We start from the raw sequence: 15,280 nt of genomic DNA on the forward strand, positions 1-15,280 counted from the left end.
TAGCACTCATTGGCAGACGGAGGTGGCTATGAGACTGAATATAGCATACATTGGCAGACAGAGGTGGCTATGACACTGAATGTAGCTTACATTTGCAGACGGACATGGCTATTCTTTCACGACTAGGTCTGTGCTAAATTCCCTCATACATTTTACATACCTGTAATGATATATTAAATGAAACAATGCCAACACCCACAAACAGTGCAAGACAACCCAAAACAGGGTATTAACATAACATTTATAGAAAGTAATCACGTTTCCATTTCAGATTATGGATAGATGTGTATTTGAAACATGTTTGTTATAATGCTGATTGCGTGAAAAGTTTGAATAATGTGAACTTCAAAAATCCCAAACAAACAGAAATTGCACAAACTACTGCACAAAAATGATAAGGAGAGACAGACAGATCCAGTTATGATCATCATCGGTCCCTGAATCTACCACATTATTTGCCCCCCTCACCTGCCTCATTTCTTAACATAAAAAATTAAAATACAAAACAAACAAAAACAAAATAGTTAACAAAAAGAGTCTCGAGATGGCTATGAAATGCACCGTACAAGTCATATTATTATTATTACTATTTTGTGAATTATTCAAATTAAGCATTTCAAAGGTGAGATTTCCCTCCTAGGACGTTAAAGTGCAAACAATAACTAAACTGTCCTTTGTAAACGGTAAACACTAATACATCCACACAGCAGAATACAATAGGTTAACAAGAAACAGGGCTTAGGCTTATTTCAGCAAAGAAAACAGATTTTCACACATTATTGTATCTATGGTAGTTAATGCCTTCATAGAAGTGCATAATATGTCCAGTGGTCTCACATCACATGTTGCATCACTACACATGATCTTAAGCTTCTCCTTGTGTTAGAACATGGAATGGAAAAAACATTTCTCTTACCTCAGTAACATTAATATGTACCTATTTACAAAATGGATCACATGACCATAATTCAGGGTTTCTTTTTCTTGACATGACTTGTTGGTGGTGATAATAGGTTGGGCAACCAATCACATTTATCACATTTGCCCGCTGTAATATCCTCTTCATACTTGGAAATACATCACATAATGGAAGCAACACACACACTGTATGTTGTCTTTAAGCACACGTCTCTTCAACTAACATGTTTAAAGCAGCTTTTTTAGTTTGTGAAATCCTCTCTCACCCATGACAGGCACAGAACTGTTTTAAGGCTCTTTCAAAATAGAATTGGGACTAAAATGTCTTTTGTCTCACAATTGCAAAGACTATGCCTGAAGCGTTTTAACCTCCCAACGTCTTTGCTTTCTCTCCAATTCTTTTCTTTCACATTTTACCAGACTCTCCATCTATAAAATATTGTAATCATTAAACTGAATGAGCAGGTGGATAACGACCATCTTCCCCAACTCCTCTTATCTGGGCTCTTGGTGGCAGGTGGAGGGTCTTCACTCTGTTCTTCCCTCCGCCCGTTCTTCTCCTCACACTGTCCTAGAGTTCTCCTCAGTTCTGGGAGCCAGAGCTGGAGCGGGGGACCTCTGCTGGGCTTTGGGGCCGGCCCATCATCTCCTGACCCCACTCCCGCTGGCTGGACTCCTGGAGGCCCCGGCCGGTGGTCTCTATGGGCAGCGCGCAGGAGGCCACGGCGGCCAGCAGGCAGCAGCAGCAGTACACGGAGAGGGTGAGGTGCACGGAGGACTCCATCATCACCTGCAGGGAGGGAGGAGGGTGAAAGAGGGTGAGGTGCACCGAGGACTCCATCATCACATGAAGGAGGGTGGAGAGTGCGACCTCTGGCTGGGTTCCTACTGAACGTGGACTGGGAGCACTTTGGAACAAAACATTTTTGTTTACACATGGGATGACAGGCAGAATTTGAAGGATATTTACAAAGAATAAATAATAATATAATGGGTTGAAAATAAAAATGAGGATACATAAGAGCAACATAATATTTGAATTATACACGTGATCTATATTTTTGATTTTCATATTAAAGTAGCAATTTCGTCATGTAAATAAATACATGTTGAGTCACTATCTATCACCGAATGACAATACACAATGGTGGTTGAGTCTAGGACCCACTGATGAAAGCCCTTGCATTTGCAGTATTATTAATGATACAGACTGGGTGTCGGTGGCAAATAAAGAGAAAGAACAACACAAAAATCTTATAGCTTTAAAAACATAAAACATTTCACATGAATGAATTTGAAAGGAAAAGGAACAAATAGAAACAAAGTCAAACATGCCTCATACAGCATGTCATCTTGAGTTAGCTAGTAGTTACTAATTACCACAACCATGTATACTGTCGTAAGAAGCTGCTTGGCTGAATGTACCTGGGCAACAAATGGTGTGATAAGCGCGCCCACCCTGGCCATGCCGCTGCTGGTGCCCAGACCCAATGCTCTGGTTGCCGTGGGATACACCTGGGTTCATTTACAGACGAGGAATATGAATTTGTAGACACATCTCAAAGTCACATCTTTTTGTATAATATCAGGTAATGATTCCCTGTGCCCCGCCCTTGTCATGTGCTCTGATGTACTATGTTTTGTGATGAATTGACAAGAAGCATGGGAGAAGAATCATGGGAAGACTAATGGGAGAACAAGCATAGGACAAGAAGCATGAGAGAGTAGCTGAAGAATGCGAGAACAATAATGGGAGATGTTAAAGGTCCCATGACATGAAAATCTCACTTTATGAGGTTTTCTAACATAAATATGAGTTCCCCTAGCCTGCCTATGGTCCCCCAATGGCTAAAACTTGCGTTTGGTGTAAAACGAGCACTAGCTGTTCTGCTCGCCTTTGAAAAAACGGAGGCTCAAGCGCGCTGATTTGGAATGTCTTTATTTAGGACGTCATGAAGCATCTAAGCTCCTCCCCTTACTCTGCCTGGCCCGCCCAGAGACGTTGGCCCGCCAATGAGACACGACCGTGCGAGCGCCACATGTGTGTGTGTTTGTTGTCGGTTCTTTGACGTCTCTTGTATTTCCACAACGAGACTGTCGTGGGGGTTATCTGAGCCGTGGTTGAGAAGGAATTGGGGGAAAGGAACTTTGGCTTTGACTCGCTGAAGTACATGAACTGCGACATGCCGCCGGTTGCCGCGAGGCACCATCGCCCGGAAGCGGGCAGCCGGCAGCAGGCAGCGCGCGGTTCAGTCTACTACAGGTTGATGTGAAAGTGGAAGAACCAGAGACGTCGCAGAACCCGAGAAAGTCGTTTGTGATTCATAATATCGTCTGGAGGCGCACACAGCTTTTGGCTGTGATGATATGTATTATATGATAAAGATACCTATGCATTATATGATATTATTTAGATATAGAGCTCCAGGACTGTAACGCAAGTGTTGTACACTTCCTTGTTATTTGGATAACCGTTCTGCTTTTGGTGTTATGGCGCATAACACGTCGGACTCTCGTCTCTGGTATTTCTACAACGAGACTCGTAGTGGGGGTTATCTCAGCCAAGGTTGAGAATGAATTGGGGGGAAGGAACTTTGGCTTTGACTCCCTCAAGAACATGAACCACGACATGGAGGAGAAAGGGATTGTCGGCGGCGAATGTCTCCCGCTTGAGCCCCGCTGAGGGACCACCGCCGGAGGTGGAGGTGCCTAAGCGCTGCCCGGCAACAATCCCTTTCTCCTCCTTGTCACGGTTCAGTCTACTTCACATTGATGTGGACGTTGAAGAACCAGGAACGTCGGAGAACCCAACGCGATTCATTTTATCGGCTCACACAGCTTTTGGCCGTGATAATATATATTATATGATATAGATATCTATGTAGGCTATATGATAATATTTAGATATAGAGCTCCAGGACTCCCGTGTGTTCTAGAATATTTACAGAACACGGCTAATGGCTGTGTGCGCCTCGCCAGTGCGATACATCCACTGTAAGCAGAGCGCATGGTACCGTGGCTGCAAGCTGCTCAGGGCCACACCCCCACCCTCCTCCTTGACCCGCCTTGCTCCTCCTCATTTGCATTATAGCTACAGACACCAAAACAGCGCATTTGGGGGAAGCTCAATGTGCAACTGGCTCGGAGTGGCTGTAACTCTGCACCACGGCTGAATTTCGGGAACGTCTTTGAATACTGTGTTAGTTGCCCACTAATACCTATATTAAAAAATACATAAAATAGCATGTCATGGGACCTTTAAAGGAGACATATTATGGTGTTTTCCCAACAAGTAAACATAGTATATGAGTTCCAGAAAACATGTTTTTGAAGCTGTATGCTGGAAATAGCCTTTAGGAAAAAGAATCTCAACTACCGCTATTCTCCTCTGTTTCAGTCCCTTCAGAATGCACGGTTTCTGGTGTCTGTAGCTTAAATGCAAATGAGCTGACAAATTAGACATCTATTTTTGTATGAATCTCCCTGCTTCTGAAATGCCCGAACATCTCCGCCCAGCGCTCGTCCACTGGTCCACAAAATCTAATATATTCTCTGATTGGAGGGGGGTGGGGAAGTGGGTGGTGGTATTCAAATGTGCCCCCTTCCTACGTAGGAGGGGGCGCCGAAACTGACTCTCTCGTTTGGTAACTGTAGGCGGGGTACTTTCAGAAATGCATATCTCACTCAAATAATTATGTACAGACTTATTTCAAAGTTTGTATAAGTGTGGGAGCACCAGAGACACAAAACATCCAAATCCCAGGAAAAGTGTTTTTTTCATAATATGTCCCCTTTAAGTAACCACGTGAGCCAACAAATAACGTATTGTAATGAGTAGTATTGACTGCTGTATTTTCGGAAGAATTGGACTGGAAACTTGCACCTTAGTTTTGAATCAAACTTCTTAATTTGGCAAGCAAGTGTGGAAGAGAACCACATCAAATCCAAACTTCTCAAGCTCTTGTTTCGTGCAATTTAGTTCCTAATGTAGCTCATGGTCAGCCTAACTGTCAAGTCACTGGACAAAAGCACCTGTGAATTCTAAATAACATATTGTTTTTACTTTTTGTCTTATCATTTCCCGGGGTAGGCTATTTCAGTTCCTGTCTTTCTTTAAACCAGATATTTCTGATCGGTAGAGCTTTAAATAGAGGGTACAAGTTCAGTGTGTGTACATCTGGTGTGTATACAGGCAGAGCAGAGTGTGTGTGTGTGTATGTGTGTGTGTCTGTGTATGTACCTCTGGTGTGTACACATAGGCAGCCTGAAATCCTCCTGCGATGAATGCACGGGCGATAAATATCAACACCGTCATGGAGGTCCTGCAGATAAAACAACACAAAGCTCCATCGAGAGATCAAACATTTAACCCAGGATATGCAATGAGAGGATGGGGAGAAGTTTATCGGAAAAACATGATGAACAAGGAGGTCTTTAGATTGTACTGTGTGTAGTATGTTAATGTTCTTTGAGATGAACAGGAACTGCCCCATGATAATGAAAACAATGTCCTTCCTCCCCCCTCACCTCCCGACGCACGCGTAGAGGGGGATGAGGCAGAGAGAGTAGATGAAGAAACACAGGGCCATGGTCTTCCTCCTGCCCAGGCGATCTATCGCCCACAGCGTCACCAGCAGACCTGAATATCAGGAAACTTTATGAGCCAGACGTTGGCACACAAAGACCCAATAGGCACATGATGGAAATGTATGCATGGCATTGTAATAAAGAAGGTGGATGCAACCTTACCGGGAAACTCAGAGAGTGTGGTCCAGAGCAGGTCCTTGTAGTCGTCAGAGTTCAGGGCCTTGCACTCCAAGCTACAGCGTGGCTCTGCCCTCCTGTCCTGGGACACTAGGCGGCGGTAGAGGATCACACACAGCTTCAGCTCAGACAGGGTTGCTATCATGTTGGTTCTTGAGTACCCAACCACAAATTTAAACATTGTATTTCACAATGACTTAAACATGAGCCCGATGAATGAGTGGTGACTTACTAACACTAAACATGCATATCATAATAGATAGACAGAAAAGAGCGTCTGAAAATGAGAAAAGTCATATCCTAAAGGTATTTTCTGAATTGATGTTGTTAATAAAGATGTCCCAGGAAGTCACCTCCACAGGACACGCTCTCCTGGAACAGTTCTGGGGTGAGCAGCACCAGGCCGTAGTAGGAGAACGCATTGGAGAACCTGAGGAACACACACAGGGCGCACACACACTCGTACATACAATTGCCAAAAGATTTAAAATGGAGGATACCCAACCAACCCCTCACCCACCCCCTTCCACAGGCAAATCTACAAATTATGAAATGAACGGCAACATCATGATCACAAAAGAAGAAGAGCTTTAATCTAATTTTATTTTAAAATCATTTTAAGTCATTAATTAGTCCATAAAAAAGTTTATAAAAAGTATAACAAAGTATAAATATGTATGAATAAAGCAACAAATAGCAAATTAGAGTATAACAAAGTATAAATTGGTAAGAATAGAAATAGCATGAAAAGTTGATTTATTTACCATATGAACCACAGCAACACGGTGGTGCATCGGAAACGGGGGGAAAACAAGTCCTGAAACTTTCCCCGGCTCTCCTGCAGTGTTGCGGAGGGAGGAGGTGAACAACAAGACGGGGTGAGACTTCCGCAGGAGGGTTTAATGTATCTTTAGATCCCGGAGCAGGGAGGTCGTACCTGTCTGGCAGCCACCAGCTTTCCTAGCGGCATGGGTACCCCGTTCTCGGCCGCGATGCGCTTCAGCGTGGCCAGGGCCATCTCCTGGTTCCCCGTCAGCACGTCGTACCGCGCGCTCTCAGGAAGCCACTGCACCACGCGTCGTTGTGATAATAGTTTATAAACATGTTAGTAGACAGTATTAGCACGCTTCATCAGTTCTACTATTCATACCCACAAATGACACATAACCACACGCCCCTTCTAATGGATGTGGTATTGGTTTTATTATAGAAGTTGTGTTTGTAGAAGTTGTGTGATAAAAAAAACACTGCTTGTTGTGGTAATCTGCTAAAATAGTACTGGTTTTAGTAATATTGATTTGTATTATTATGTTTTAAACAATACAAATACCACAAAAGGCAAATAATGACATGCCCCTTCACCAATTGTTCAACTTTTCTGACCATTGCTGCTATAATTATAATCATAACAATGGTATTTTTATGTTTCCAGTCTCATAATTAGAAGCGTTTCTGCTCCTACTCACAAAGCAGAGGCAGGCGAAGATCAAAAGCGGGACGGTGGAGAGAGCCAGCAGCCAGCGCCAGCCCAGGGTGGGCATCACTAGTATGGCGAGCAGCACCTCGAACACCGTGCCCAGGGCCCAGAAGATCTGCCAGCCATAGAAGGAAGAACATGTCATGTTGATGTGGAGACAAAGGAGGGTACATGGGGAACTAGGGGTGAGGAGGTGAGCGTACCTCTATAAGCAATATGCACGTGGCCCTCGATCTCATAGGCAGGAACTCAGCATACAGCGTCACCCTTGTGGGAAGAAAGATAGACGGTAAAATGGTAAAAAATTGTGTGGTTGGGTTATTGGTTATGTACGTTTGTTTAAAGTTGCTTTAGGTAAGGTTCAAGTGTTGTAAAGAGAGAGCAGAAAAGTGCAGAAGACCTTTTTACTCTCAACAAACAAAGACAATCCCCAGAAGTGTCACATTTCAAGCACTTGTGATTGACAGGCAAGATGTATTCCCAGAGCCAATCCCAGAAAAGATGAGGGGATTGGCTCTAAAATGCTACAGAGTATGCATAAAGAGATAGGCACTACATTTTATCTACGGCCCCTTTCCAATACTTTGTTAAAGGTAAAGTTTGACACAAAAAAGCAGACAAGACGAGAGGAATGAGGTAGAGAAAATACTATTGAGATTGACAGGAGAGGAGAAAAGAGAGAGAAGGGGTACATACGACTGTGGTGCCCCCCCGATGCCGAAACCCACGAGGGCCCTGAGGACCAGCATCCAGCCGTACACCGGCGCAAAGGCACTCATGACCCCGTAGAACATGGTCCACAGGACACTCAACTTCAACCCCTAAACATAAAAACACACACACAGGCACGACACACACACACACATGTGCGCACACACACACACAAAAAATTTACGTACACCAAGGTGCTCATAGATTAAATTATAAATTGGAGGGAAGGATGGACAGAAAGAGAAAATGAGAGAGAGAGAGAGAGAGAGAGGTAGATTTATAGACACAGGTAGATAGATAGACAAATAGATAGAATGACGGATGGATGGATTGATGGATGCATGGATGGAAAGACAGACAGACAGATAGACGGATAGACATGGAAAGGTAGATATAGATAGATAGAAAGTATTGTTGGGAGGGACCTCACAGTTTTCCTGCCATACTTGTCAGAGATGTTTCCCCAGAGCGAAGAGCTGATCATCATCCCGATGAAGACCGCCTGGATGTGGAGAAAAAACGCATGGGAATTGAATGGAGACTAACCAGCATGACCCTTTTACCATCAAGATCATTTACTATTTTTATTGTAGCAGTACATTTTCTATTATAGATTGAAGAATTATTCTATAAGAAGCAAATAATTGTTTTAAAAAACTAGCGCTAAGGAGAGTTGAGTTTTCCTTACAGAGGTGAGCAGCGCCACCTGCAGGCCTGGTAGTTTCCATTCACAGTGCAGCTGTGGGCCCAAGATGCTTAGGATCATCATCTCCATAGCATCGGCCATCTGTTAATTCATAAATGTGTTATCCTCTCAACATGCTTTTTGTGTGGAATTGTGTTGCTGGAAGCTGAGGGGAAGGTGGACAGCTACATGTGGTGGCTGTAACCCAAATGCGTCACAACCCACAACCTCTCACATAAACGTACGTACCACCATGGTAATGCAAGAGTGCTGCAGCTCAGCCAGTCTTTATGGGATTAAGATGAACTGCAGTTGATATGAAACTTCTAATGCAGTCTTTGTGTCTCACATGTCCATGTCTAATCACTTGGAAACTTGTTTTGACAAATAAAAATGTATGGTTCCCCTAATTTATACTGACAATAATGTCTACCTCAACTGTTGATAATGTTACCTTTTATTTTTTCATCGAAATTGAAACTATTATCTAGCGATAAACATTTTATGTATAGTTTCTCTTGTTTATTTTCGTATTGCTCCAAGGTACTATCTTATCTTAACTTCATGAATCTGGTAGGGCACCTGCTTAAGCGCTGCTTACCCAGGCCAGTCCTGTAAGGATGGAGAGTTTCCACTGAAACGTCCCGAAGCCAATAGCCTCCACTGCATCCTCCACCATGAAAGTGTCTATAAAAATATGTGAAAAAACAAATAAAAATAAAAACAAATGAAAGGTTTAAATCTTTGCAAGTGCTTGGGTCACAAAAATATGATTGCTTAAGGAGTTTCAGAGTTCTCTGTTTTATACCATCGGTGGGGTTAGCAAACTCCCGTGGAACAGGTGCTCCATCCCCTAGTGCCAGTGACTCCAGGCCCCTGAGCTCTGCAGCAAGGCCGTACGGCTGGCCTGGCGGGCTCTCCCCCTCCCCTCCAGAGCAGGGGTGGTCACCTGTGTGGCGGAACTTGACAACACTGTAAGGAAAGTAAAGGTAACACAAAAACAGATATAAGAAGCTGTTTCTATCATTAGAACTGATTTTCAGACAAAGTCGTTGAAAAGGCAATAGTCTGGGGAGTTTAAGGGGCTTTTATATAATTTGGCTATAGCTTCAAGCAAGCTCAATACCCTTCACAAACGTGTAAGTATACAATGTCTTCTAAAAGGGGAGTAAGTAATACCCCCATACTCTCCGATGATAATATATGGCTTACCAAAGAACCACTGAGTTGACAGCTGCTGGAGTTCCTTGATCACAGTCATTAGAGAGAATGCATGGCAAAGTCACAGCAAGAGAACATTCTCTGCAACATCACTTCAGAGCTATTTTGATATCGTCCGTAGTTTAAATGGAGTCGAGAACCCTACATTTCACTTAAAATTGGAAAATGACACAATTCGGCTATATTGAGTTACATAAGACCATATAGTACCTAGTCCACAACGTGTGTGTGTGTGTGTGTGTGTGTGTGTGTGTGTGTGTGTGTGTGTGTGTGTGTGTGTGTGTGTGTGTGTGTGTGTGTGTGTGTGTGTGTGTGTGTGTGTGTGTGTGAGAGAGTGTGTATGTGTGTGTGTGTGTGTGTGTGTGTGTGTGTGTGTGTGTGTCTGTGGGTGTTGGAACTGAATGTATGTCTGTACTATAATCATAATCATAACAATAAAATAGTAGTTATTATAGTTGTTTTTAACCATATATTTGTATCACATTTATATTATAACGTAATAAGTTGTATGCAAATCAATGAATCTACTGTAGAATATTTGCACAAAACAGACGTAGGCCTATAGACTTACAATTATTTTTGTGATACATATCGTAGGGACTTCCTACCATGAATGTGTTCCCCAGAGAGAGGTGAGAAGGCTTCCACTCAAATCGACCCTCGTTTGAAACGGTAAATTTAGCTAAATCGAGTTATATAATAGATGGAAAAACAAGATGGAGCAACTATCTCAAAGACGACGGATATTTCTCAATAAGATATAAACAACCCACTATCACGTGGCTGTCTGTAAATAAACTGCATCGTCAGGTAGCCTACAAGCGGCAAATGTTTTATTAATATAAATTCTAAAGACCATACAGCTTATTTGAATACATGTAGGCTAACATAGTGCGTTATGTTATTATATTTGTCTATTTCATACACACACGACCATCCTGGGTCCATCAAGCTTTTGGACCAGTGTGCCAGAGGGCGATGTAAGGTCTCAGTAAGAACAACAGGAACGTGCAACGACAGGACGACATTCACCGGCGATTCGTACTTACGGCAGTTGTCTCAATTGAAATAAATCATCGTCCATGTTTGGTGTTTACTGGTGGACGTGAGGTATCGCCTCATTGCAATCACGTTATCATAAGCAGAGGTTTCAGCACAGAGGACAGAGACCTGTTCTGTTCGTCAGCCGGCTGCGAATGGGATTCATCTTCGGTTGTGTGTGTCACAGCAACAACCTAGGCTACAAATCTGCATTTTAGGATGGTATTGGAGGACGACCAGTTATGCTGATTATTGTCGTCATTATTTTCATTATAGACGTGAACCTAAAAATAGCGGATGTAGATATGGACAATTATTAAATTAAAATTATTGAATGTATGGGATAATATGGTAGGCGAATCTATCTATCTATCTATCTATCTATCTATCTATCTATCTATCTATCTATCTATCTATCTATCTATCTATCTATCTATCTTTCTATCTATCTATCTGTTTGTCAGTCTATCCATCGATCAATCTATTTATCTATCTATCTAGCTATTTAATCCATCAAATTGATATATATATATATATATGTATATATATACATATATATATATATATATATGTATATATATACATATATATATATATATATTTTAGGGCTGTAACGATACACAAACTCACGATTCGGTTTGTATCACGATTTTTGACCCACGGTTCGATACATCCCACGATTTTTTTACATTTAAAAAGCATTTTATTTAAGCCCACTCTGGATAAATGTCGTTCATATCGCATATGAGGACTTCGACGGCTGTGGAGAAATGCAATCCTCCGTAGCCACGGAGAGCTGTCATCACAGAGAGGGCATCTCGTCGCATACTTACGGCATCGATAGGAGGGGGCGCTGTCAGCAGACTATTATTTAGACAAATTATTAGCAAATTTCAATCTGACAATTTGACCGGAGAGTTAGAAAGGGCATATCGCGCTTCTGCCTTCTCACACCGCGAGACAGGTTCGTGGCTTTGAGTGTCGCGATTTCGGTTTCGATACGCGTATCGTTACAGCTCTAATATATATATATATATATATATATATTAGTGGTGGGCCGTTATCGGCGTTAACGGCTGCGTTAACACAAAACTTTTATCACGCGATAAAAAAAATATCGCCGTTAATCTATTTTCAAACACTTCCTTGTTCGGACCCATCACGTGACTGAACTAACCAATCAGAAGCTAGAATTTAGACTGAGGTAAACGTGAGGGAATCAGAGAGGCAGATTCAACCGAATATCCTGACTGTGTTAAATATGTAATAATTGTGTAACAGAAATATGTAAATGATTAACTGACTAAAAATTGTAAGTACATTTCTAGCAAATTAACTCCAATATAAATGATATTAATTTATTCTACAACTTCAAATATTTAACTTCTAAACCTTACATTATTATGGATCATCACACGGCTCTTCTCAATGCTGTAGACTGCTCTATTCACTTGCATGGGCCTTCCCAACGTTCAGCTGTCAATTATTTTTGTTTATGCTCCGTTCACTTGCATGGGCACTTCACAACTTCCGGCGGTGAATTATATTTGATAAATCACCATTGCCCAGTATAATTGACCGCTGTCAAGGTAAACAAACAGAATTTTTGCCGTTTGCCATTTTAATCTAGATTAATCTAGATAAATTTTGGAATTAATCTAGATAAAAAAAAATATCTATGCCCACAACTAATATATATATATATATATATATATATATATATATATATATATATATATATATATGTGCGACTAACCCAAATCGTGTTTTTGCTTTAAACAAGAGACTGTTGAACAGTGTATTTTTGTTGCTTCATAACTTATTTGTGCATGGTCTAAGCTTTTGTTGTCTTACTTCCTGTTTTATTAGCACAAGGCTTTTATTTTGAAGCGTGCGTTTTTGTATTTCCTGTTATCCTGCGGGGTTTTGACTGCAATAATAAGGTGAACGGAGATTCTGTGAAAGCGGCAATATAACTGCAGATATGCCGACGGTTAAAGTTATTTAGCACCCTCCGAAGAGGCACAAGGTTAGCAATACTGTAATACTGTGAGATAAAAATGTGGCTTATGTTTAATTTCGTTTGTGATAACTTTATTGGCACCTGTTAAGTTGAATTGATGCTATCTTAATGTGATGAAAAGACAGTGAAAACCGAATGTATAGTAAGCTAACGATTTATTTATGTGTTTTGTAACCAGCTCTTACGTTTTTTTTTGTTTTTTTTCCAATGAATCAGTCAAGTGTGAAACCATGGCTGAATCCGAATACTCATACTTGACTGCTATATAATAGGGGTGGGAATCTTTTACTATCTCACGATTCGATTCGATACCGATTTTTGGGGCTACGATTAAATTCAAAATCGATTTTCGATTCAAAATCGATTTTCGATTCAAAATCGATTTTCGATTCAAAATCGATTTTTGATTCAAAACTATTTGATTCATAATGATTTCTGCTTCAATCTATAGGTGTGCAAAGGATCCTCATGATCTGCGCCAGTCTGCTTTGCAAGACAGAATAAAAAATGGAGACATTAAAGTGTCTTTTTCACATTAATTAAGTTTTAAACATTAATCCATGCTTAGATGGAATTGTTGCAACTGTTGCACAAAAGTTAAACATGCTGCCTTTTAAATTCTAAGGAAAGTGCCTCTTCCACTGTGTGGACCACAACTGCTGCTCTAAGAAGCTAGCTATAAAATAAGTTGGAACAAAAACAAAGTGCTTCTGTATAATAAAAATGGTACAGTTGAACAAGGAATGTCACAGGAATGTTGCAGTACCAAAAAAAAAATATTAAATAGATTTTGGGCCATTTTATATCGATTCTGAATCGTAGTAAATGAGAATCGTGATTCTTACATGAATCGATTTTTTGGCACACCCCTACTATATAATATGCATTTTGTAGTACGCCACAAATATAGCGCGTCCGAATGCTCAGTACGCATTGTGTAGTACGGAAAACGTTTCCGAATGCGTACTACCGCCACAGTATACAAGAGTTCACCGCCAGAGTTCACTACGCTATGCCACAATGCAACCGGAGTCTGGTAACGAACGAAGAAGAGATGGCTGACCCGACACCACCAACAGCGGCTCCCGCAAATTTCGAAATATCGAAAAGTATCAAATGTTTCTTTAATTTAATAACATTTTTAATTTAATAGCAACGATGACAAGACGGAAAACAGGTAACTTATCAAGGTAATTTTGCCGGCATATGAGGGGAGATACGTCATCTCCAAACCAGGGTTCACGTTAGCCGGCTACAGCCGGACATTGGCCGATTGCACGCACGCATGGCCGGTATAATAAAATGTAAACGGCCCACATGTCCGAGAAAAAAAAGAAAGAAGTTCGCATTTATGTATGAATTAATCAGTAGCATATGAAAACCAGTAGCGGTTCGTGGCCGAGCTCAACAGGGAGGCAAACACGAACGTGCATTCATGAACGCGCGCAGTGCATCCACACATGCATACACACGTCACTCAGTCACTCATTGGCTGTCATAACGCGAAATTCGCGTCAAAGTTTAAATATTTCAACTCAAGCAAATTTGTCGCGGCATAAATCCTCGTGAAGTCGCTCGCCTGTGCACGGCGAAAGTGTGGCGCAACAAATCAAAACTTGTCGCCGGTTTTCTCTCGCGAAGAATTCGCCCGATACGCGTCTCTACGTTCACTTGTATGGGATCTTGTCGCCCCGTCGCGTTTGGTGTGAACGCACAAATCTTTCCCGACCGGGCAAAGCTGGCCAAAATCGCCAGTACAATCCCTGTGTCCAGTGTTCCTGCGGAACGAGCCTTTTCTCCAAAACAGGATTAAAACATCTATCAGAAACCGCCTAGCTGGGGAAAAGATGAGGCTGATGCGCATAACGAGCCTTGGGCCGGGGTTGAAAGACTTCAACTTTTCGCGAGCAGCGGAGCACTTCCATGCCATGAAAGTTGCGCCGAAAGTAGCCTTCAAGAATTATTTTTTACCCGTTTACCATTTTTGCCGAGAATGGCTGTTATGTTTTTTTGCCTAGGCTAATTTAATAAATGGCATTTATCGAAGCTACTTAGTTTGTGTCGTTTGTCATTTAAATGTGGCCTTTTGGTGATTATTTAATTATCAGTGAATAACGTCCGGAAGATATTCCAAATGTCCGATATTCTGGAATAGTGTCGGATATTTGTTCGCCCAAGAAAAAGTCTAGCGTGAACGCTGCTCCAAACATCCGGTGGAGTTTCGGCGGTGTTCGGAAGCGTTCGGAGGCGTTCTACGCATAGCTGTAGACCGTACTACACTGTCAAGTGTAGTACGGTCAAGTAGTAGACACTGAACAGAAATAGTATGTACTAAGTATTCGGATTCAGCCCATCTTTCGGGGGAATGCTACCAGAGCCCGTCTACGAAGAGCCTAGGCACTTCCTATCCGCCCCATTGTACCGATCGTGGTTGTAGTTC

General features: G+C 41.8%; 2 protein-coding genes across 2 annotated transcripts in view; one reads left to right on the forward strand and one right to left on the reverse strand.

The window, feature by feature from the left end:
- LOC132459063 (uncharacterized) overlaps positions 1–15,280 on the forward strand; it is an 84,942-nt gene that overhangs the window by 54,253 nt on the left and 15,409 nt on the right. The window lies entirely within an intron of this gene.
- Positions 273–11,143, reverse strand: svopa (SV2 related protein a). Its single transcript, XM_060052993.1, has 16 exons — positions 10,826–11,143; positions 9,364–9,527; positions 9,157–9,242; positions 8,559–8,657; positions 8,301–8,372; positions 7,856–7,980; positions 7,363–7,426; positions 7,149–7,274; positions 6,620–6,748; positions 6,447–6,520; positions 6,036–6,112; positions 5,668–5,772; positions 5,446–5,557; positions 5,159–5,240; positions 2,344–2,433; positions 273–1,708 (listed from the first exon to the last, which is right to left on the reverse strand). Exons 1-16 carry the CDS (start codon positions 10,858–10,860, stop codon positions 1,502–1,504), a joined length of 1,647 nt encoding a protein of 548 aa, XP_059908976.1. The 5' UTR covers positions 10,861–11,143; the 3' UTR covers positions 273–1,501.

Source organism: Gadus macrocephalus, chromosome 6 (genome assembly GCF_031168955.1).
Source record: "Gadus macrocephalus chromosome 6, ASM3116895v1".
Taxonomy (NCBI): Eukaryota; Metazoa; Chordata; class Actinopteri; order Gadiformes; family Gadidae; genus Gadus; species Gadus macrocephalus.